Source organism: Myodes glareolus, chromosome 24 (assembly GCF_982192425.1).
Source record: "Myodes glareolus chromosome 24, mMyoGla1.1, whole genome shotgun sequence".
NCBI lineage: Eukaryota > Metazoa > Chordata > Mammalia > Rodentia > Cricetidae > Myodes > Myodes glareolus.
In genome coordinates this window covers 14342434-14367807 of record NC_142049.1, presented here as the reverse complement: position 1 = coordinate 14367807, position 25374 = coordinate 14342434, and the positions used below count along the sequence as shown (strand labels likewise).

The 25374-nt window shown below is 43.7% G+C and overlaps 1 protein-coding gene across 3 annotated transcripts in view; it reads left to right on the top strand.

Moving 5' to 3' along the window:
- Adamtsl3 (ADAMTS like 3) overlaps positions 1-25374 on the top strand; it is a 251825-nt gene that overhangs the window by 182242 nt on the left and 44209 nt on the right. For all 3 annotated transcript variants that reach the window (XR_015736267.1, XM_087901260.1, XM_087901261.1), the window contains exons 17-20: positions 1652-1781; positions 13723-13915; positions 14023-14202; positions 21802-21955. Coding sequence is in view for 2 of the 3 variants with exons in the window: in XM_087901260.1 (XP_087757386.1) it covers positions 1652-1781; positions 13723-13915; positions 14023-14202; positions 21802-21955 (657 nt within the window). In the remaining variant the exon portion in view is untranslated. The remainder of the gene's footprint in view (positions 1-1651; positions 1782-13722; positions 13916-14022; positions 14203-21801; positions 21956-25374) is intronic.

Genomic DNA, 25374 nt, shown 5'->3' with positions numbered 1-25374 from the left:
GGCTGTAGCTATGTCTTCTTGTCTTCTGGGGTAATCAGAGCTTGTTTGAAACACTCCAAGAAAATGCCTGCTGTCAGTCCACCATCGCAGTGAGCAGAACAATGCAGATGAAGGCAGAGGGAGGCATTTACCAGAGAGAACTGGACAAGAAAACTAGCCATCTTAGACATCTGTTGGCCTAGACCGCCCTCTGCAAAATGCTGTGAAATGGTTGAATTGGAACATGGCATTCGGAGAACAGGCCACAGACTTGTAACGTAGCGGAATGTGTATCCAGCATGAAAGCAAATGCGTTTGCGTATTTCAAATATCAGATATTTTTCATCAAAAGTTCGAGCTTTATTTCACCCAATTCCAAGTTTCCGATAATTTCTCACTTTTGTTTCAACAGACGAAGGATACTGATTGAGCGTGTTGGCTTTAGGAGTCACATAGATTTGTCTGTCTAGCCTCCAGGGGAAAGCATGCCTGTGAACGTTCACATTTACATGAGGGGCTGTCACTGCACGTGAAAGCCATGTCACACTCTGGAACCCCCAGAGTTCAAGACACAGGCCATTGAATCCAGAGGCAGGGAATTTATTCTTCCAGGGTTTTTTTTCCCCACTTATTTATCTATTTTTATCTTTCTATTCTCTCTCTCTCTCTCTCTCTCTCTCTCTCTCTCTCTCTCTCTCTCTCTGTGTGTGTGTGTGTGTGTGTGTGTGTGTGTGGTGCATGTTTATATGTATGTCTGCACATATCTGGGCACACATGTGTGCATGTACATATAGGGGCCCTAAGAGTTGTCAGGAATCATCTTTGATCCGTCATCTGCCTTATTCATTGAAACAGTCTCTCAATCAAACCCAGAGCTCACGAATATGAATTTGGTTTCCACGGACAGCCTGCTGTGGGGATCCCAGCTCTCTGCCTTCCGAGGCTGGAATTCAGATGAACGGCCACATTCCCTGAGCATTTACTTGGGTCTGGGGACCTAAACTCTGCTCCTCACCCTTGGGCAGCAAGCACATTAGCAGCTGAACCATCTCCTCAGGCCAAATCTGCAGTTTTGAATTTACCACCATTTCAGTCTTAATTTCTCTCTAAGTTTCAAATTTCTTATTGTTACATAAGTAAAATGAAGACCTGAAGGCCGTTTGTTTGGCCTCATGGGTTATTGTAGACTTAGACAAAAGCACATCAAACCCTTGAGCAATGGCAGGCATTTCTGTACCTAAAAGCACCACTAGTTGCTTTCTAATCGTACAATTCAAAGTGCAACTGGATTCATCAGTGTGTGGTCATCTAGGGGAAAAAAAAGATATTATTTAGCAGAATATGTAAAGTTCTCCCTCAGGAAAATGTTGCACACGGTGGAAAGCTGCCCCGTGACTGAGAGGTTCACCTAGCTTTGGATTCTTTGGAAGCAGTTGCTTCTGAGTGTAGGCTGCTCCTCAATGTCTCCAGGCGAGGAGGTCAGAGAATAGACGGGCTGAGTCTAGAGGTGGGTGAAGGCGTGCTAAGGGCTGGAGTCTTGGGGATTGCTCATCGCTGGTTCCTGATGCCGTCCAAAGGGCAATGTGCTAGGGATGTCAAGTCCCAAGATCCTGTTTTCACCTTACCTGGTGACTTATTCTCTATATGGGTTGCTTCTCTTCCCTCCTCCCAGGCTATCAGGAAGCCATTGCCGTGTGCTTACATATCCAGACGCAGCAGATCGTCAATGACAGCCTGTGCGACATGGTTCACCGCCCTCCAGTCATGAGTCAGGCCTGTAACACAGAGCCCTGCCCGCCCAGGTATGTGCTGCCTTACGCAGATAGGAGAGAAATGCTGTCAGGACAGTAGCATCCACCAATGAGAAACTCACTGTGCACAGAGACTCACAGGCTCATCAGAGTAGATCAACCGAGCCTGCTCAGAGCTCTCGTTTGTTCAAGTTAATCTTTGACCTCAGCTTCTTTGGAGTACATTCAAGAGCTAGGCAGAATTCCTCCTAAGCCTGCCTTTCATTTGCATTAAGCACCGGTGGGCATAAGTTGGCCTGCTATTATGAAAGTCAGCCAGTGAGTTCCCTTCATCCTCCTCGTCTGGTGATAGAGCATCTGCAGGAGAGGTCACATGGGCCACAGCAGGTGCTCCATCTGGATTTGTGGGTAACTCATTGATCTCCTTGCCACCTAAAACTCACAGAGATGCCACTACCTTCCTGTGCCATTGAGTTTCTGTCAACTTGGCACAAATGAGAGTCACGGGAGAAGAGGGTACCATACCTGAGGAACTGGCTCCGTCAGATTGGCCTGTGAGCATGTTTATGGTTCATTTACTTGCTTAGCGACTAAGGTGGGAAGAGCCTAGCACAAGGTGGGAAGTACACAACCTCTGGGCAGATGGCCCAGCAAGCTGAGAAAGCCACAGGGAACAAGCCAGTTCCTCCATGGCCTCTGCTTTGGTTCCTGCCTCCAGGTTCCTGCCTTTTGTTTCTTTCAATGATAGACAGTAACCTGAAAGAAAAAAAAAAGAAAAAAGAAAAGGAAACACACACAACACAACCTTTCCTCCCCGTCAATGTTTACCACACTAACAACTAGCAAAGAAGCAGGCGAGGACACGTTTACTTCAATCTTGCCTCGGGTCTCAGATTATGGAGTTTGAAATGCCATCACCCCCAGAACAGCCAAGGTTGATTTGTTATGGTCTCACTGGTTTGAAAGACTGACCCTAAAAGTTAATCTGATTCCCACCCGGGTCCTCTCTCCCTGGGTGTTGCTGGCCACAGAAGATGATGGTTGTTGGTTTGTCACACATACTTTCCCAGTCTGACCCTGGGTGTCCTTTTCCTTTGTCTCCCTTTATTATGGCAGTCACTCTTCGCTTTAACAAAAATTAGATGTCAAAACATTGAGAGCCCATTCCATCACCTCCTGCCCCTCTCCTGGGATCTTAGTGATTATATTGTCCACCTGATGAGCTGCCTTCGCTTGTTAAAGGCAGGTTTGGCTACGTCTAGAGCTCTGAGTGATAGACGAAGGTTACTGTGTCCCCTGTCTGCCATCCGAAGAGCACATAAGTGTGTTTTATGAGCATTCAGGAAACGAGTTATGCTTGAATTCCCTTGATTCCTCTATGAAATGTGTTGGCTGTGATGTTGACCCCCTCCTGCCTTGATGGCTTAAGAATGAGGCCCAGGGAAGTTGGGCCAGTCTGGTTACCATGTCCTCTACAGTTTGGAGAGGGGCGTCCTTCCTGCATGAACCTTGTCCTCTAACCTGGAGTGTCTCAGGAGGAGGCCAGCTCAGATTGCCTCGTATGGTAAAACCTTACCCACAGTGAGACGACCCAGTGGTTTTTTTTGTCCATTCCTATGTTTCTTATTTTGTTGGTATCCATCAGAAATACTAAGAATTTCTTGGCTGTTCTCAGAGCCATCTTTCTGGATTCGGATGTGATAATGCAGTAAAATCCAAGACCCAGAAGCAACACAGGGAAGTCTCGCCCCATCACCTCCCATTCCCAGCTTGGTGACTGCACTTCAGGGTAGTCCACACCAGAATAACCATTACAGGATAGGAGATGCAAATGGGAGGGGGGCAGTCTGGTCTCACTGCCAAGCAGGGCACTTTGTTGCTGCACCCAGAACTTTCCGTGAGAGTCAAGCACAGTCAGCTCTTTGTGTCCAAGGGTTCAACCATTGCACCCTCAAACCAATCGTGATTAAAAGTATTGTTTTAGTGGCCTTGGAGTATAACTCAGTATAGATGGCAACGTAAGGGCCTAGAGTATGTCAGGCCTTATGTTTGATCTCTAGCACTGTGGAAACTTGGTGTTATTTTTTTCTGTCTCAGACATATCCAAGTGTGATAACTAATCTCGTCATCAGCTAGACTTTGGAAACGAGGTCATCAGTTAAGGAGTTGCCTCCATCAGATTAGCCTGTGAGCACACCTGGGGAGCATTTTCTCAATTGTTGGTTGATGTAGGAAGGTTGAGCCTTCTATGGGCAGCACCGTCCCTAGGCCGGTGAGCTTGGGCATTATAAGAAACTGGTAACTGATTGGTAATTGATTCATGAGCTTGGAAGCAAGCCCACTGAGTGAGCAATACTTCTCCAGTTTAGACCCAGCTTCAGGTTCTGAGTCCAGATTCCTGCCTTGAGTTCCTGCCCTGTCTTCCCTTGATGAGAGACTACAAAGGGTTAAGATGAAACAAACCCTTTCCTCCCCCCAAGTTGCTGTTTGGCCACCGTGTCTATCATACCAACAGAAAAACAAACAAAAACACCAGACTCATGATTTCTTGTTGCTACTCCCCGAGTAGTCATATAGAAGCTCTTTGTGCAGTGTTTGTTCCCACCATACCATGTACTCTGGGTAACCTAGAGTCCATCACAGGCTGTGCGGGTGTACACAAAAGCAATGTCATTTTATCTAAGGGACTCGGGCAAGCATGGGTTTCTGGGTCTTCTGGGGAAGGAGGTTGTCTTGGAACACTTGCTACAGGTACAAAGGAAGGCTTTATTTGGGATAGTGTAGGATGTGAAGCCGATTGGAAGAATCGCTCATACTAAAGCTTGGTGCTGAGTGGGGAAACCTTAGTGAGCCAAACAATTTATCTGGGTTTCTTAGCTTTCGTCTCGTTCTAGTACTGAAATCCGCATCAAATCTTTTTGGAAAAGCAAGGGTTTTCTGTGAACCCCCCCCCATAGGGATACCCTTTCTTTAACTGTGCATAGATACCAATGTCATTCTCCATGAAGGCAGTTGAGTCTGCTTCTGTATCTGAAGCCATCAAGATAATTCCGTCTCTGTGGGGTTCTCCAGAAACGTCCAGAGTGCATTCCTTTCCACACTGTGCTCCTCTGTGCACCAGAGCTCAGGAGAGGAGTCTGAAGGATCTCACAGCATGTAGAAATTGTCTATGGACTTTAAATCTGTCAAGCAGTGGAATGAACTTGTAGCTACTGCCTGTGTTCTATCATACACTTCTCTGCTATTTTCGTCAATAACTTCACATCCGTTTAGAGATGTGGTGATGAACATATAACATACAAATAACCCTGGTTTCTGAATTTGAGAACAGAATTATGGGTTCTTAGGTTGTTGGTAACTTGCCCAAGAACACACAGTCAATAAGCTGCGTGATACAAAGTCAAACAGCAGAATGGAGATTTCTCATTAGCTGCTATCTAGTCCAAGCTCAGGCTCTGCCAAACCACAAAAAGGAAGCTGCTCCTGGCGGAGCTCATCTCTCGGGTTCCAGCACTTGCTGCCTGCCATCCCCCTCTCTACACTAGCCAGCACCCGCTCTCCCTGGGAGGACGGCTGTAAGAGATGGCTTAGCATTTGTGCGGCCTTTAAATGGTCACTATAGAATGATGAAGCATGAAATTCTCATAGCGTTTGCTGAGGCAAGTTAAAAGAAGAAAAGACAACCCACGACACTGGGGACTGTCTCTCTAGATTCAAATGTCACTTCAGATTGGCAGGAAGCTAGTTTGTTGTTGTTAATTGTTTTCTTTTTGTTTTTGTAGCCCTGGCTGTCCAGGAACTCACTCTGTAGACCAGGCTGACCTTGAACTCACAGAGATCACTTGCCTCTGCCTCCCAGGTGCTGGGATTAAAGGCATGCACCTTGAAGCTAGGTTTTTTTTAAAATCAGAACTCTGTGCTCTCCAGGACACTGAAAGGCACCAATAAAACTGGGTAAACCAGAATGTTCCATTGAGAGCAATTTACAGGATGAATAGAGGCTCCAAAACATTGACAAAATTCTTTACTCCATTTAGAAAAGTTAATGTTTATATGTGTGTCTAGAGGTAGGTACTCAGAGGTCAGAGGAGGGTCCCTTACAGCTGGAGTTCCAGGTAGTTGTAAGAGGGTCACTGTAGGTACTGGGAACTGAACTCAGGTCCTCAGCAAGAGCAGCAGGGGTAAGATCTGAGAGACTTCTCTCTTTCTAACTTGTAGGCTGACTACAGTGTGACTCTCTCATACGGAGCCCTCTGGTTGGCATTCTTTAACCTGGGCACTGAAATCCACTTTCTTTCTTTGGCGTAGGGTTAGATTCCCGGGGCAGCCTTAGCAAAGCACAGTAGACTAAGTGGCTGGAAGAAGAGAAACTCATCATCTCACAAATCAGGGGACACGCAGTCCAAAACCACAGAGTCAGCAGTCCTGGTTCCTTCTGAGGCCCTGGAAGGAGAGTCATTTCCAGGCCCCGCTCCATGCTCATGGCCTCCAGCGTTCTGTGGCTGGTGAAGAGCATTCTTCCCGTGGTTTTGTAGCACTTCTCCTCAGCGGGTCTGTGTCCAGACTTTTCCTTTCCATAACACACCACTCGAGTTGTCTAGGGCCCTCTCTCATGGCCACTCTTTAACTTAACCAACTGCAAAAACTATCTGCAAAGAAATTCTCGGTTATGGATATGGAAATTATGTAATTTCAGCATTTTGAGGGGATCTCAATGCGATTTATAGTAACATCAAAATTCGTTGTGATCCTAACTCTAACCCTTGAATCACATTTTCTGAGACCACTGCCTAAACACACACACACACACACACACACACACACCACTCACACTAACGCACACTCTCACATTGAGGAATTTGCTCTGGAGCCACACTTGGTTACTGTGAGCCATGTTTGCTTGTGCTGTCTCATGAGTTCTGGGCCTTTGCTTATACTGAGTTCTGGACCCAGAGTCTTTCTCTACCAGGACATTAGTTAATTCTCTCCCTTAAAAGAAATCACTGACTCATTTCTCATTGGTGATGTGAAGGTCATCAGAATATAAATAGGAAACCGACCTCAGATGCTTTATAAAGAGGGATTTTTGATGGTACCAAGAGAAGTGGAAATGGATGGGAATATAGGATGGATGGATCTCCACACTGGCATTTCTGTCTCTTAGGATTTTGAATGAGAGAATCTCTGACCCTAGTTCTTGATCTTAAAATGAAAACAGTGTTAGATTTTAGTATTACCAAAGTCCCTTGATCTCCAGTATTGATTTTTTTCTTCTGTAGTGCTGGAAGTGGAACCCAGGGCCTCATAAGTGCCAGCCAAGACTCTCCCCTAAAGCCACACCCTCAGCTCCGTGCAGTCTTTGATTTGAGCTGACGGTTTCAAGTTGTATTTTGCTCACCTCTTTCGTTGACTCGTGATCTCTGCTGAGTTGGATGTTCCTCAGCTTGAAGTGTGGTTGATTCCTTTGAAATCCTCCCTCAATAAGTTGAAAACATTCTAACCGGCATTCGCTAGCCATTAGAGGTTAGCGGTACTGCCCACCGCAATAGTCCCTCTCTCCCCTTGTGATCGGGGCTCAAGGAGCTGCAGCTCAGAGTCCCCACTCAGCATCAAGAGTACCAGACACCAGCATCTCACAGTCCAAAGGAACGTTCAAATTCAGGACACACAGTATGTGCCGGATGAGTGACCCATTCCCACCATGGGCACATAGCAAAACTCATTCAATCAAGCCATCGAAAGCTGGGCACTCTCTGAGGGGTGATAAAGGTCAGATCCGGTCAAGTTCTAAGAATGACAATCTTTTCCAGAACCTTCCAGGAGATAAGAGCAGGGTGAGTTTAGTTTGCAGTGTCCTCCCTCACTTGACCTCCGAGCCACAGCAAGGCTTGACAAAGTCTGGAAGCTGCTTCTTAAGGCTGCTGAGGAATGCTTGCTGGTTTGTCCCTTTACCAGACCACACCACAGTGACCTTCCTTCCTCATTGCCTTAGCCAGAGCTCTTACTCTCCCCGTGCTCAGCAACATACGCCCTGAGCCTCCAAGCCGGACAGAATGGAACAGACAATATACTTTGGCCACTCTGCAAAACTAAGAGTTTTTATACAAAAGCAAATATTGTCCCTTGTTTCAACGTTGCAACTTTAATAACCTTTTCAAAGATTGAGAGTTATGTTGGAGAAAAGCCAGGGGAGGCAAAGGTTCCATGCCAAAATAAAGGGAAGTTTGCAAAAATGTTTTAGGTTCTAGAAACCAGGGGTGTAGGAATAACAGGGACAGGGGGTTGCATAATATTTTCCATATAAATATTTACTGACTCCAAGGGCAATAGCAGTAAAATCTCACCCCAGGGTGAAACTTACCACTGAGACTGGGTGGACAGTTGGTGGACCTGTATTTACCCTAAGGCAAATGCACTTGATGTATTAGCCTGGGATCTCCAAGGGAGGGTGTTGGATGCTTATTTGCTCTTGTGAGGTTGCTCCCTGTGTCCCGTCCTGCTGCATGGCTGATATTTTTCCAGAGTTTGCCTTTTCCAGGAGAGAGCCAGCAGTTTGTCGAAACATGCAGGGTTACATAATGGCCCCACAAGTCTGAAGACAGTCTTCTGCTCTGTCAGGAGTCAGCGCCTCATGGGAGGGAGCAGAGGAGCAACCGGCATGAGGGATGCGCTTTTCACACCAACCTGCTACTCATTTCTCAAATTAATTTATATACATCATATACATGGACATATACACATGTGTGTGTGCATGCACACACGCACAGCTTGTCAGCTGATAAGACACTGTTACCCCCCAGCCAGGATAAAAACAGTTCCATCTCCAGTCCCTTGTGACCGTAATTGACTTTTCTAGTCACATGCATTTGAAAGGTAATCAGGCTGAAGACATTCCCTATAACGTTTACAAGTTTAAGCTGAATCTTTTAAAGAATGAAATGGACCCTTCCTAAATAATTAGATATATAGTCACATTGCCAGCAAAACACTGTATGTGCACGCATATATGTAGCCTATGACTTTTCTCATGACCAAGGCTACAAAAATTTAGATATGATCAATGAGGGTCCAATTGATAAGCTTCCAGTTAAAATAGTGTTGGCGCCTCATGGTTTCCTCCAAGTACAGATGACTGATCGGTCTGCTATAGAGGGGGGAAATAAAAAGGATACACTAATAGCAAACCCAGGGAACCAGCTATACAAGCTCACAGATGAGTAGAGTGTGATGTGATAAGAAAGCTGGCCCTGGGGGCCTTTGCAGACTAGAGGCTCAGATATAGTTATAGCAAATGACAGAGGAAAAAAAAAAAGAAAGGGAAGGAAGGTAAGACAGAGGGAGAGAGAAAAGGAGAAATAGACCTACTTCCTTCAAACTGCACATGAAATTGAAATTTCAAATCACAAGAAAGCACCAGTGAAAATAGCCAACAGAGTCAACATTTGCAAGATGAATTTATTCTGGGTGAAATGAAAACACACAGAAAGAAAAGCTGAAAAAGACTGAGGTTATTGACGACTTTGGAGATAGAAATTAATTAATATTGCCCATAGAAATAGCTAGAAGTTATGAAACAGAAATGGGCAGAAATGGAGTAAGAGTGGCTGCATGTTACAAAGAAAGCATTAGAAAACTAGAAACAAAAAGCCAGTGAACTACAGATAAGTTATGGGAAGAATGGCATTCGCCACTTCCTATCTCCTGTGAGCTAGCAGTTTCTACTATGTATATGCTCCTGCTGACATGATGCTCTCTCCCTCACCGCAATCCTAGAAGCAAGAGCACAAAGGACCATGAACTCAAACCCCTGACACCGTGAGTCAGAATGAACCCTAAAGACTATGCTCTTGAAGTTTCAGATGGGAGTGAGGATTCCATGACCTTGTGGTAAAGACCTTGCTTATGTTTGTCCATGCCCTGAGACATCGTAGAGGCAGAATTTTAGGGTGAAGGTCTGAGCTGTTCATGGGAGTTCAGACCTGTAATTGCAGCACTTAAGAGTCTGAGGTGGAGGGAATTGGGAGCTTGAGGCCAGCCTGGGCTGCGTAATGAGAATGTGTCTTAAAAACAAAACAAAATCCCTTTAAGTATGCAGAACAACTTGAAATATAGGATAGGCTTATAAAGGGGTAAAGGAAAGATAAAAACGAGCTAATGAGGAATTGAGAATGTTAATCTAGTATTGAAGTCAGAGCTTAGTTGGGTGCTGCTGCCAAGCCCAGCAATCCAGACTTCTTGACTTCATAGGTTTTCCCTGTCAAGCTGACAAACCCTAGGACAGTATAAAGAGAAGGAATAGAGTGGAGAATCCGTGCAAAGCCAGAACCTACTTTAATGAGCGATCTAACTGTGAAAACTAAATACCCATCCCATAAACTGAGATGCATTGGTTTTGTCTCTGAAAGGACAGACTCCTCTTGTGAGAGGGAAGGCTGCTTTGACAGCCATGACACAGAGAAGTCTAGCGTGGTGGTGTGTGTCTGGGATCCCACCAATCACTTGGAATGCTGAAACAGGAGGGTTTGATTTTCAAATTTATTGACAATTTTCACTATAAACTTACATTCATCTTAATGATTTCAGTTCTCAAGACTGTCTTCTAAATTTCTGACATCAGTGATTTGTGCTTTTTCCTTAGATTTCCTCAAAGACTTGCTAATTTGATTAGATTTTTGAAGAAACAGATGTTTTTATCTTCTAGCTTATTTATTTCTGCTATTCCTATACTCAATCTATCATCTATCTATCTATCTATCTATCTATCTATCTATCTATCTATCTATCTATCTATCTTCTATCATCTGTCTGTCTGTCTATCTATCTATCTATCTATCTATCTATCTATCTATCTATCTATCATCTATCTATCCATCCATCCATCTATCATCTATCTATCTATCTTCTATCATCTGTCTGTCCATCTATCATCTATCTCTCCTTTCTTCTACTGTTTTCACTTTAATTGCTTCTTTTACCTCTTGAAGTAGAAACTAAGATTGTTACCGTCAATCTTTATTCTTCAAATGTGTGTGTAAGGCTATTGATTTTCTCCTAATCAGTTTTAGCTGTACCCTACAAGTTTTGGCATATGATTTTTTTTATCAATATGCATTTTGAAATACTGACTGCAATTCCTTCCATTAATATTTTTATATATAATTTTTCCAGACATTTTTCTCGTGTGAATTCATACATGCACCTGGGTAATTTAGGAAATTATTGCATAGTTTCAAAATATTTAGGTCTTGTCTAGCTCACTTCCAGTTTGATCAGAAAACTTACTATATTAGCGACTTCAGGCTGTAAGAACAAAGTACCATTGTGAGGGTGACTTTAACAATAGAACTTTCTTGTCCCTTTGGCTGGAAAGGGACAGGTGGAAGCCCTAGTCTAGTTTATAGAGAGAACGCTCTGCCTGGCCTTTTGACCCCGGATTTCTCCATGTGTCTGCAGATGGTGGGGCGACAGCAAAGAGCGACCTTGTGACCACTCTCACCCTAACTCTGAAAGCCCTCATCCCAGACACCATCCTATTGGAAGACAGTGCTTCAACATGTAAATCTTGATGGAACATAAATATCTTAACTAAGATGTTTCTACGCAGTTGGGATTTTTGCTTTTATGCAGGACTTAGAATATATATTCAAGTGTAACATTCTTTTCTTTCTATATGAAGCTTTCTGCCAGGTTTCTGCAAGCTTCTTAGTATCCGTTAAAATATTCCAATTCCATTTTTTACTTTGGAAAATTAGACATCAAATGGGATTCACATAGTCCTTGAAACTTCATAGGAATCCCGTGGCTAAACTAACAATGTCAAGTCCTTTTCTTTAAGGAGCACCTTGCTGTTTCCTAGAAACCTATTTCAAAGAGATTTCCCAAATAAACCATTAACTAGAAATCCCTTTTTCCTATACCTAGCTGCTCATGTTATATGTGCATTATGTTCGTCACCTTTCCGACACTTTAACAAACGCTGAAGGCAACTGCCTTGCTGAAAGGAGACCTTTGTTTTGCTTCCCGGTCTGGAAGGTGTCAGTCCTTCACTGATGGGTGCCATTGCTTTGGGTCCATGGGGGCTCAGTGCATCATGCTAGGAGTCTATGGTAGAAGAAGCCCAACCACCTCATAGTGGCAAAAGAAAGAAAGGTCAAGGGTCAAGGGGCTGGAAAGCCGTCACCCCTCCCAAGACATGTCCCCAGTGACCTAAAGCTTCCCGCCGAACCCCAGCCCTTGAAGGTTCCACAACCGACATGTCCCCAGTGACCTAAAGCTTCCCGCCGAACCCCACCCCTTGAAGGTTCCACAACCGACATGTCCCCAGTGACCTAAAGCTTCCCGCCGAACCCCACCCCTTGAAGGTTCCACAACCTGTTAATAGACCAAGCTGAAGACCAAACCTTTAACACATGGACATTCCAGCCTGCTTCTTACTCTACCGCCATGCTTAGATTGTTAGTTCCTCACTAGCAAACTTCCTTCCATAAATAAAATGTTTGTTCTTTGTATCATGCCATGAGTACTCCTGGTTTTTTTTTTTCATTTTCCCATAGAAAAGTAAACACGTTTAGTATAGAAAATTAGAAATAAGAAAATTGAATTACTTTTAAATATATGTGTTTTTCGAGTAAGCTTGTTCTCTGGTAGTGAATGCCTGTATAATGAATGAAAGTAATAAAAGTCAGAAAAATACAAAAACAAGAAATTCTATTATTCAGACATCAATGGTTATATGCTTATCTGGTGTGTGAGAGACTTTTGTTTTAACAATGTAATCACACACACACACACACACACACACAATCAATGTACTGTGTGTAATTACTCTATGTCCACTTTAGTAATGATTAGAATGCTGAATCACAGGCTTTCCCCTAACTGCTTAAACCTCTATGATCTTATTTCACTTTGTGAAGTTCATTATTTTTATTTTTTTATTTTTGCCCTACGAACACCCTGGAGCCAGCATCTGTTTGAACAGACGTCTTAAGCATTTTAAAAATTGCTTGCTTTTGACATATCTCTTTGGTAGCCAGTTAAGAATTCATGTTCCCTAAAAATCAAATGTCCACAAGTAAAATAACCATGACATACAACATTTCACTGATCAGATGGGCAAAGACTTTTAAAAATGGTATCCCCCGGAACTTCAGGAAATGGGGCGTGGAAGCTTCAGGCGGGGTGTACACTTCGTCGAAGTGACTTGGAAATATGGATCGAATGCAGCTGCTGTAGTTTTTTCATTTTTCCAGCTGTTTCACAAGGAAACTTGATTTTTTTTCCGAGATCATATTAGAAAGGAATCACATTATATATGTGCTGCAAATCCAATCGCAACATAAAGGAATTTTTCTCAAGGATATTACAAACAAGGAATCCAGGTGCCCCGACGATTTCCTGAGATGTGTTTGTAAGCATTTAAAACCTCTTTTGGCGGTCCTAGAAATCATCTTTGCCTTGGAACCAAAACCAAGTCCAGGTTTTATCGTTGATGGATGGCGGTGGCGGGACAGGATGGGGGAAACAACCTGCTCCCTGTCACTCAGGGTCTTCCCAAACTACTGAGACCTTTAACCCACTTCCCTGGCATTTCTTCCCTTTAAATGTCGTGTTTCTGTGTCTCAATCACATATATTCATGAAGATGTCACAGGGTGGAGCCTGAACAGACTTGAAACAGTGGTTCTCAACCTTTCTAATGCTGTGACCCTTTCACAGTTCCTCGCGTTGTGGTGACCCCAACTGTAAAATTATTTTGTTGGTACTTCATCACTCTAATTTTGATACTGTTGTGAATCGTAATGTACATATTTGATCTGCAGGATATTTGATAGGCTACTCCCAAAGGGGCTGTGACCAAAGGGTTGAGAACTGCTTTTCTAGAGATTCAGAGAGGAGCTTGCGATGAGCTATGCTTGTTGGGTTTCCCCTCATTTGAAGGTTCACCTTTTCCCGGTTGCTTTTGCCTTGTCCTCACCTGGCTTTTGATACAGATGGCACGTGGGCTCTTGGGGACCTTGCTCAGCTACCTGTGGCGTTGGAATTCAGACCCGCGACGTACACTGCCTGCATCCTGAGGACTCCGCAGCCCCTCTGGAGGAATGCCAAGATGAGAAACCTCACGCCTTACGCGCCTGCAATCAATTCGATTGCCCGCCTAGCTGGCACATTGAAGAGTGGCAGCAGGTACAGAAGCCTGGCAACCCATGACCCGTTTTACTTATGGCAATGGCAGGAGCCCTGCTTTGCATCAGCGAAAAGTAAGGGCACCACTTCACAGTCTCTTTACTTAGTGTTCCAGAACATGCGGCGGGGGGACGCAGAACCGGAGAGTCGCCTGTCGACAGCTGCTAACGGATGGGAGCTTCTTGAATTTGTCAGATGAGTTGTGCCAGGGGCCCAAGGCCTCCTCTCATAAGTCCTGCGCCAGGACGGACTGCCCTCCACAGCTGACTGCCGGAGACTGGTCAAAGGTAAGAGCCATTCTTAACCCCTTCCTCTCTGCTCCTCCTTCGTTTCAGGTGCTAAGTATTTCCCGAAGAGGTTCAGACCAGCGCTAGTGAGAAACCGGCACAGAGCCAGGTCAAGGTCATTCAGATTTCAGTTGTGAGCCCGGTGTGCACGTGGAAAATGTTCTCCTGCTCACAGTCTCGCTCTTGCTCTCTCTCTCTTGCTCTGTGTCTCCATGTCTGTGTCTCTCTCGTGCTCACAATCTAGGGGAGAAACCCTCAGCTTGTACTTACAATGGACTTGCCCTCAAGAAGTTTCAATTTTTGGATTCTTTTATTATCTCAAAACACTTCAAAGCTTTTTTAAAAAATTGAGGTGTATGTGCGTGGGGGGTGTGTGTGAGTTCAGGAGTCTGTGGTGCCAGGGGTGTCAGATACCCGTGCACTGGAGTTACAGGCCTCAGTGAACCACCTGACATGGGTGCCGGTAAGAGAACTTGGGTCTTCAGCAAGAGCAGTATGCCCTCTTAGCCGCTGGGCAGTCTCTCGCCCTGTCCACCCCCAACTTTTTGATTGTTTATTATAAAGTCCAAGAAACTTCGTTGGACTTCTCTTTTGCATTTTTAATCTTTACCTTTATAATTGGTACTCGATAGAGTCAAGGAAATAGGTGATTCAGATTTTTCTATCAGTGTTGTCCTGTGGATAGCTTGGCATTGACCCACATGTATTAACTATTTATAATATGACAAACACTGACTTATAATTGCTCATTCTAAATTCGATAGTCCTATTTTCATAGCCTCACATACTTGGTCATTCAAACAACAGACATTTACTGAACAATGCTGTATTGATTACTAGAGGCACCAAAACCACCGTTTTAAATGAATGTGCACTCTACTCTAAAAAGATACGTAGATGAAATAAGACTCATTATCACGTAAAGGGGAACCCAACACTGGTGCCCTGTGTGCATAAGTATGGGAAATGGGGAAACCTCTCTTCCTACTTCAGTACTGGGAAAGGTTTTAGAAGAGATGGCTTTAATATTGAGTTTGAGGAAATGAGGACAGTCTCTATGGAAATGAGATCAAAGGGTATCCCAGGTAGCATATGACTTTTCAGTTTATGAGTCTCTCGTAGGGCTCAAGAACAGGACAAATTAAGGAAATGGTGGGAGGTGAGACGGAAAGGCAAGGCTGTAACCAGACGCAAGAGGATTTGGGTTATTCATGTGTATCCCCATGGTCCTCAAAAGTATGACAGAAACGTTTGAATATTCAGAAGCTAAGACAATCTGGCTGTCTGAGTCATGTGATTGAACAAGAAGACATGGGAGAGAGAAGCCCTAGAAGTTAGAGGTTGGATTAAGACGACTTGGGGATAATGAAGCTGTTGGTACAGAGAATAGCAGACAGTGATTCTTTCATTAATAAGAAGTGACTCACTTAGATAATTCTTGATACAGCTTGTACACACTTAAAACCAGCACAGTGGCAGATGTCTATGTAAACACCACAAGTCTAGTGAAAAATAAATGACAGTCTTACAAATTGTCCTTTGGTGATGGGATGAGTTAATGGGGGGCAGGTTAGGTGTGAATGTGATAAAAAAATACATTGTGTGAAACTCTCAACAAATTAATAAAAATTATTTTAAGTACAGCTTTGAAAGAGACTTGAGAAATGTAACAGACACATTTGACCATTAACTTGACAGTGAATGAGCAAAAAGAGGGATGTTCTATAGCTTTGACCTAGGAAGCTAATGGGCAGTGTGTCGATTCTAAAGTTAGCTAGAGACGGGAAAACATATTCAGAAGGTGATGAGAAAGGGACAGGTACAGCTTGAGGGTCTGTGAAGGTCTTGATAAACAACCGCAGCCTAGGGAGATCTGTGCCAGAGCTGTGAATGTAGGACCCACCGGCCTGGAAGGGGTGGCTGCAGCCATAGATGGCAGATACCAAGACATCTAAATGGATCCTGTCGGCAGTTCCTTTTAAATCATTAATAGGTTTCTGAAGAAGCCAACTGATGGTAGCAACAGTGTTGTCTAATATCCTCAGACTCCTCACTGAATGATCAAAAAAGAAAATGAAACAAAAATAAAGCAATCAGGACTGCAAAAGGAAAGAGACACGGGTAATTTTCATATAAGTGACACAAGGGGCAAAGGTCAAGCCAAACACGCTAGCAGAGACTGCCAACTCAGCCACTGGAGGGTGAGAGAGAAGAGAAGAAGTAGGGCCAAGAACCATTGGACATGGACACAACAACACATATCCAGACAAAGCAATGGTCCCACTCTGATTAGAACCCTGAACAAAGTAAGTGCAGGTCGATCAGTGAACCCAAGGGAAGGGTGCGAATGAAGAATTTACACCTACTCCGGCCTTCCACTGACCTTGAGAGAATGTGCTGGCAACTCACATCGAGGAGGATGATGTGGGAGGAGGGATAAGAAAATGTTCACTTCCTTAAGAGCATCCAGAGAATACAAACCTCAAAATGGTGAACTACATTTAAACCCCAGAAAGAAGAAGAGGGAGTTCTCACCCTGAAGGCAATGGATGCCTGAAATGCTCTATCACCTTACTCTCCCGCACTCTACAAGCACAGAGAACTAACTATGAGTTTATATGGGAGCATCAGCAAACACAAAGATTGCCCCAAGGCCGTAGTATTGGTGGCATGGTAGTATAATTAAAAAAAATTACCTTGAAACACATGAAAATTTAACTTAAAACTACAAAATGAGCTGGAAGAAATGAAGAAAGCTACAGAAACAAATGAAAATATAAAATCTAGTGAACCTGATAAATAATAATAGAGTGTTGCAAAAAGATAGTTCACAGGGGCGGGAAAGAACTGAAAAAGGAGGGGTGAGGTTTCTGTTTTTCAAATTGTACTATAAACTAGAAAGCACTCGGCCCAGCTGGATTTCATTAGTGTAATTAAAGAGGTATGCAAAGAATCGGACAGAAATAAAAATGGTTCAAGTGAAAATGATATAAAAAGTAGAGAGAAAATAATCTAATGAATCTTAAATCCAAAGAAAGAAAATCACCTAATAAGAGAACAGAACAAAAGACTTAAATCGCCACATTGAAAGACTCCTCTCTACACATGGGAAACCTGGGTGTAATGACAAAAATGGGAAATGATCATTATCATGACACATCTTACTAAATTGACTGCAATTTATAGATAAAGAAGTATTTTTGCACCTAGGCAAGAGGATCAAGATGCTTATTAGAGAAAGAAGATCAACTAGCATCAGATATCACAATACTCCTTTGTACTGGGAAACAATAGAGTTAACACATTTAAGACCCTAAAGGAATAAAAATGTAAAAAGATTTTATACCCTGCCCAACTGACCTTCATATGGCAAAGACTTAGACAAATATTTGCCCGGTTAGGGCATGCTGTCACCACAAGGACTTCCTAAGGAACCTGTCAGACATCTTGAGTGAACTCTCAGATGGTTCAGCACAAGGTTGAGGTCCTGTGTGTGACAACTTAGGACACAGATTATGTCACCTCTCCCACAGTAGGGAACATTCTCTAAGTTTTCTACTCAGAAAAATGGCTTATAAATGATCCTGCCGTACAAAATAGGGGGCAGTGTCAAGCATATCCCATCATTAGAGGCATATCAGAAAAGACGTTTGATAGTTATTTAACCACCGTGTTATAGGAACAAAGTTGGTTCTGTGGTATTTAATAATAAGTTGTTAGCATTTATTATATGGACATTTTAGTTGTTTATTTTCTGCTAACATGAAAGCAATGGTGTTTAAAATTTTCACTCCTCTCCTTTGGAAGTCAATAACAAACCACAAAGAGGATCTATAAAAGAGACACTCTTCAGTGAACAATGAAATGGCTGCAGCCCAAGTGTAAGTTATGAAACACACCTGCCAAACACTGTCGACATCTGAAGTCAATAACAAACCACAAAGAGGATCTATAAAAGAGACACTCTTCAGTGAACAATGAAATGGCTGCAGCACAAGTGTAAGTTGTGAAACACACCTGCCAAACACCGTGGACATCTGCATCAAAGTGATAAGGAAAGTTTAGTGATGACAAATACTTCCTTGGGCACCAAGAGGGATACAGACACTGAGGACCATGTGTTGTCCCTGAGAGTGATGGAGACTGTCCTCCAAGAACTACGGGTGGAGGAAGGATGCCAAAGGGGAAGCGAAGCGCAAGGAGGCAGCAATAACTGGGTTATTACAAAGCAACCTAAAATCTAAAACTTCCTTTCCTGGTCCCACCAACCACTCAAATGCTGTCAATTTGAACAGAGTTGTGGGTAAAGGAAACAATAGATGATAGGGTCTTGAAGGCAAGTCACAGAAAATGTGTTAATTCATCCTCGACATTTCCTCCGTTCACCGACAGATTGATGCTTTCAGAGCGCCAGCATGAACTCTGTGCATCCAAGCACCAGGAGAATTTGAAGTAGGAAGTCTCAGGGTGCAGGGACAGTGTCTAAAGCAAGAGTCACACAAATAGCTAAACAAGGTATTCCCTCAGGGGAAACGACAGGCAGGTTCTGTATTCCCAAAAAAGGCTCCATCGTGAGGTCTGGGGAAAAGAGGCTCTGAAGTGAAGTCTGAGATTTGTGGTGATGAGAAGACAGTAGGAGGAGATGGAAAGACAGAAGGTACGTTAAGGACAAAAATAAAACTCATACAGACAAAATTAAAACCTATTTTGAATTTTTCGTTTAGCTAATTTTTTATTTAAAAAATTTATACAACATATTTTGAACATATATTATTTCTCTCCCACTACTTTTCCCAGATCATATTCCCCTCCCTACCTACCAAACTTCATATTCTCTCTCTCAACTCCTCCCAAAAACCCAAAACAAACTTAAAAATAAATTAAAAAACCAATGTTCACAAAAACCCAGAGTTCATTTTGTATGTTATCTAATACATATATGAAATAAGTTCAAATGGAATCACCATATAATGGTGTCGAGACATCTTAAGCCACGACATAAAAACATCAGTGCCAAAGGGGTCTCATAGACCTCCTCCCCCAGCATCACAGGCTCTTTCCAAGTCGGTTAGTTCTTCTCCATATTCTGATGATAAGCCTCACTGCTGAAGACATGATTCGTGTCCTTGAAGATGGAGAGATCGAGTGGTAACCAACTGACTAGCATCCATGGTGCTAGAAGGTGCTTTGCATGCTACTGAAGAAGAAAAGTAATCGTGGATGTCACCCAGTTGCAAACCCTATGCTTGTAATCAAGACTTGCCGGCAAGGTATACTGGTGCAATAGTAGGACAAACTTTATGAGAGTAACCAACCACATCCTTTTGGATTTAAGGCTCACTGTATGAGATGGAGCCCATACCTGACACTGCCAAGGTGGCTAAGAACCTGAGACTAGCTCGGTCATGGGCTTTAGGGAAAAGCCTACAGCTACTATTCTTTTTTTGTTAGTTTGTTTTTCGAGACAGGGTTTCTCTGAGTCCTGACTGTCCTGGAACTTGCTTTGTAGAAAAGGCTGGCTTCAAACTCACAGAGATCCGCCTGCCTCTACCTCCTGAGTACTGGGATTAAAGAGGTGTGTGCCACCACCACCCAGCTACTACTATCATTCTGTTAAAAGAACATAGCAACAAAATGACATATTGTTATATCCGTAGGTCATTGCCTCACTCAACCCTTATCAGAGAAGCGTCTTCTTGCAGTAGATGGAAATTAACACAGAAACCCATACCTGCACATACAGAGAGCTAGAGACTTTAGAGAACTCAGCCCTAATAGGAATGCCTATATTTTGAAATTTTGTGTTTATGTATTAATAATTTTATATATGTATTAATCCTAAGTATATGTAATAAAAATTGCACAAAATGTGTAAAGTTAAAAAAAAATAAAAACCAAATAGAGCCAAATGTTGCTTCACAGGCAATAACAACAAAATAGGAAGTTATTGCGATTAGAGAGATGATACGCATGCTGGAATAGATGGCGTGAAGTGGTTTGGAAAAGAGCCACCAATCAGGATGGGTATGGCTCTTTAGGGTCACTGATGGATATGGGAGGCAGGCAAGACAATGGCTCATTGGTGTTTGTCAACAACAGAATGAAAGAAACAGGAAAATATTGAGATAAAATGGAACCATTGACTTCTTTTAATCAATGTTTATGAGCAAATCATGGACTATCATGGGCTAAGAAAATACAGCATGGAGGACGGCCTGCCCAGGTGCTAACTTAATTAAATAACCCATAGGGATAAGAACAGAAGAGGTAAGCAGACCAATCACCAAAGACCCATGGACCCCACATTTTGCCGTGAGCACCCAACACAAGAAGACAATGGAACAGGATCTGAGAGACAGAAAGCTTGACTTTGAGTAGTCTCAGCATGGTGGTTACTCTTCACGAGGACAGGCAACAAGAGCAGATCAGAGGACCAGCTAATCTGCCTTCTTGGTGAACCCCGAGGACCAAAAGGATCATTCATTCAACCTTCATTTGTTTTTCAAAACTGAAAAAATGGTAAATTCACTTAAATAGAAAATTAAATCAATTAGCCATTTACCGTATGGAAGAGAATATAAAAGCTGGGAGTCTTGGCATCGCCTGGAGGACGTACGGAAGCTGACCGCGCATTTGGAGAGCTGTGGTAGAATATTGGACGTGGGCTTGCTTTCTTGCCTTGCTTAGCGGAAGTCCCTAGATAGTCTCTTCAGTCAGACATGCCGTTAAAATAACTACCCAAGTTTCATATTTCTTTAATCTTCTGTAATAACTTCAGAGTATTCCTTTTGAAATCAATTGTGGTTTTTAAAAAAACATGAACCTTCAACAGATCCTGTAATTTTATTCAGTTTTTCCCTAATACACTTAATAAATTGCATTAAAGCCTTAAATTAAAACTGCCCGTACCTTAGGTGATTATTACTGTTACCTTGTGTAGAGCAGTTTGGGTCATTCTTTAATGGACTCCTTCTGTATCAGTCAGCTTTGCTTCAGTACAGCAATACACCAAGCAAATAATTCATGAAGAGGAAAGATTCCGTAGCTCAAAATTTGGGAAACTTCAAGGACACTGTGGTTTGAGGCATCTGCCCCTGGAGAGTGTGTGTTTGCCTGTCTAGTCAGCTGGTGAGCTCTGGGCTCAGTGAGAGACATTGTCTCAAAGCTATGGTAGAGGAAACACTTATCCTTGGATCTCTACAAGACCGTGCCCACGTACTCACGTTCAGGTGTGCACATACACACAAATACACACTCACATATACGATGCACAAAAATTAAAATAAACGAGGCATGACTTCTAACGTCAAAAATGAAATCGTAAATTCCCCGACAATAAATTACTGTCAGTTACTTGCTAAACTCAGAAAGAAGGGATGGAAGACGGGAGGAAAATAAGGAAAGGGGGGATTAATGAAAAGGAAGAGAAAGAAAGGAAAGGAGATGAGGGAAAAGGTGAGAGAAGATGCAGTGAGAAGCTCTTCATGAAGCAAAAATCAGCCCTGAAGACGGCTGCTCTCGACGGACTGTCCTACGCATGCTCTATCCGTGGGTTGTCCTGCGCATCCTCAGTCTGACGTGTTCCTACTCTGTTTGCAGTGCTCCGTCACTTGCGGCGTTGGATTCCAGAGAAGAAAGCAGGTGTGTCAAAGGCTGACCGCCAAGGGCCGGCGTGTCCCCCTCAGTGAGACGCTCTGCAGGGGCCTGCCGGGGCTCCCCCTCGTGAGACCTTGCCAGATGCCTGTGTGCAGCAGTAAGTGGGCGGCAGCATCCATGCTTCAGCCTCTTCCTCTTCCTTTTCAGCCCTCAGCCTATCTCAGTTCCGGGTGAAGCAACCCAAGCAAGGCTCCAACTTGTTTTCAGCGGTGAATATTAGAATCGGGGAGCCCTAGAGAGAGTTTTCAGGGAAGTCCATTTTAAGGAACGTCTGCTCAAGAGTGTGCCTTGTGGGGATTAAGCTGAATTGCTTCTTGTCTTACTTTGCCAGGAGTGTATCTGTATTTGCATTATTGAAAGCAGAAGAGCTGAGTATTTAATAAAAGGTACTTTAATGGTTTTTATTCTGTATACATCAGAATCAGTAGGCATAACAACACACTTTAAGCAAATGGCAGATTGGCTATCTCGCCAAATATTTATAAATCATAAGTTTGCCATGACATCAATAACATGCTTTCAGCCTATTCAGAGGTATTCTGCGTGTATGTGGGAGGATGCTTGTCCACACATTCGTGTGTATGTAGCATGTGGGAGGAGCAGAGCCAGTGAGCTCAGGACTGTCACGGCAGCAGCTGTGAGCAGACAGCAGGAAGGTGGCGATAAGGAGACCATGGGGACCGTGGGGGTAACGGCTTCAGGGGCCAGTTTCTGCTTTGCCTTTTATTGTCTTCACTCACCTATAAAATGGTATGCAATGTGCCAGGTAGCCCGCTGAGCTTGCCTGTAGTGAGGACAAAATGTCAGAGGTGAACTGTTGCCATTTTGCTGGTGCAGGTGTGCGCACGTGTCCTTAGTTTGTTGATAGTATTTTCTGGAGAAATTTGCAAAACTAACCAATCTGAGCAGCAAGCTCTTTGAAAAGTAGTGATATTTGTTGATCATCTTACACTACAGAAAGCACCTTGCGTGTTTACCTCATTTAGTTGCCCCAGCAACGCTGAGAGGCAGACAGTATCCTCATTTAGAGACAAGGCATGCAGGACTGAGACAAGCCCTGAGTTTTGCCTGAGACTCCATGTCTGCCAATTGGCCCCTTCGGCCTGTTTGACCACAAGTCTGTCTGACTCTTGAGCCCACGGTCTTAGCCGCCACTCTCTGCTGATTCATGGACATCAACATTTCTGGGACTGCTTTAAGAACATATTTTCGAAATCTTGACATCCTAAAAGCCCGAGCTTCCAAGTTTTAAAGCCTCTTGGAAATCAGGAATGTCTGCGGCAAATGGCTCAGCATGGTGTTTGTTTGAGTCACTTGCCTACCTGACTTTTATCCGTGCGTCTAGGCTGTAAAGTGCCTCCCAGGACAGAGAAATTAGTGTCACAACCAGCAGCTTCCTTAAAGTGCTATGGTCATCAGGACCTGTGATGTACAGGATGGGGATCCTCAATCGTTATGACATTTGGGGGAGAGAATTTCACCAGCATTAGGGAATAAAATGAAACAAGCCAAACAAAGCATTTTTCCGTACCCCACTATATTCCCTAGCCTGCTGACCACGCGGGCCATAGAAGCGATGGGAGAGAGAATACTCCTAATAATAGCCAGCCACCCTTAGCTGACCTCCCATTCTGTCCCTGTCCGGTCTCAGGTCATCATTTCTGATTGATGTACTTGTCTGGCCATGCTGTGATCAGCTCCCTCTGAACATTCATGGACCATTCTCTCAGCAGTACTAAGCCAGGTGATGATGAGCAGGACACTCTCCCAGCATCTTGTCTCTGCTGCTCCTACCCCGCCCCTAACCATTCTCCTTAGCATTCCAAGGTTCACTATGTAGACCTCCAAGATACTTTCTACTTTCCTACAGGACATCCAACCAGGTTCTGTCTTCCTTACCAACACTTGCCAATACACAGGACAACCAAGTTCCTTATTGGTGACCTTTCTGATCGGTAATAACCCCATTCCCAACCTCAACAATGCTTCCACGCCGTTGCCATGGCTGGGTGGCACCCAAGCTTTCTGCTGTTCTGCCTTATTTAGTTAATGTCTCACTGTGACCTCTGGAGCTTCCAGATATCCCTATTACTTCCCAGTCGTCTACTCCTGCATTAGAAGCCGGTCCACTTAGCTGGCTTTTCTAGTCATCCACTTGATCAACCCTGTTGCCAGGTAGATGCCCTTTTTTAACCTACTGCTGGAGTCTCTGATTATCTTTAAGCTTAGTATTACTTTCAGGTGATTTGATTGTCTTGTCTTTTTTTTTCTTTGCTAGAGGTACTGGGATTTCTTTCCTTCTTCCTTTCTTCCTTCCTTCCTTCCTTCCTTCCTTCCTTCCTTCCTTCCTTCCTTTCTTTCTTTTTTTTCAGTCTGCCCTGGAACTAACTCCTGTAGATCAGGCTGGCCTTGAACTCACAGAGGTCCGCCTGCCTCTGCCTCCTGAGTGCTGGGATTAAAGGCGTGTGCCGCCACTGCCTGGCCTGGTGAGGTAATTCTGAGAATAAATAGTGTGACCCTGCCAGTGAAGCATGCGTGTCTATGCTGTCTAAAATAAGCAGGGTGATAGTGTGGGTCACCCCATGTTTACTAAGAAATCACTAGATATTCGCCAGAGGCAGAGTTTTCCAGTGGCCACGCTGCCATTTCAATGCAAATGGTCTCATCTTTGACCCCTTGGTAACAGCAAGGCTGTATTAGCACTGTGTACTTTTGACTTTTCTCTTTCCTTCACCTCAAATCCACCCTGCTTCTTCCCCAAACCAGAAAATATATGGTCTTGCATAAGCTTAACCTCTCTATAATTGAAGTCTCTAGACAAGATAAGTCAAGCCCAACTGGTGTGGCCCCTCAATCAGACGCCGTTTTAGAATATCTGCACTGAACAGTGTCCTGGCTTTAAGTAAAATTCTTGGTTTTGGAAAGGTTCGCTTTTTCTTGCTCTTCATTTTAGCCATTTGGGGATCCAGTGAGGTTGGAGGCAGGTAGGAAGGATGTCTTGTTACTCCCCCTAAAGACCAGCAGTGCACCATGTAGTCTAACTGCACTGCAGCTGCTCGCTGGCAAACACTCCCTACTAGGCACCTCTTCTGCATGGCCCTTTAAAAGGTCAATTCTTCTCTCAGTTGTGTCTATCAGCTGATGTCCTTTTCACTTTAGGGCAACCCACACCCTTAGCTAGCATCTCTGAGTTTTGCAGTTTGCGCCTAGCCCCCTCTGTAGACTTCTAGGCAGTCGTCCATGATTTTCAGGACAGCCGTGTGAGGCAGCTACAGCCACTGTTTCTTTAAGAAGGCGAATGTTACAGGTTGCAAGGGTCACATAGTGAGCTAGGGGGAGGACCTGGGCTCTGAACTCAAGCCAGTTACCCCTGCCAACGTTGGTTACCTTTCGGACGTAAGTGCAACTGAGAAGAACTTAGTAGGGAAAGAAGTGTGTGGGTAAGAACCCCAAAGAGAAGGCGATGGATTTGTCACTAGGGGTCACTGGTGGCTTGTTCCTTAGAACATTAGTGTG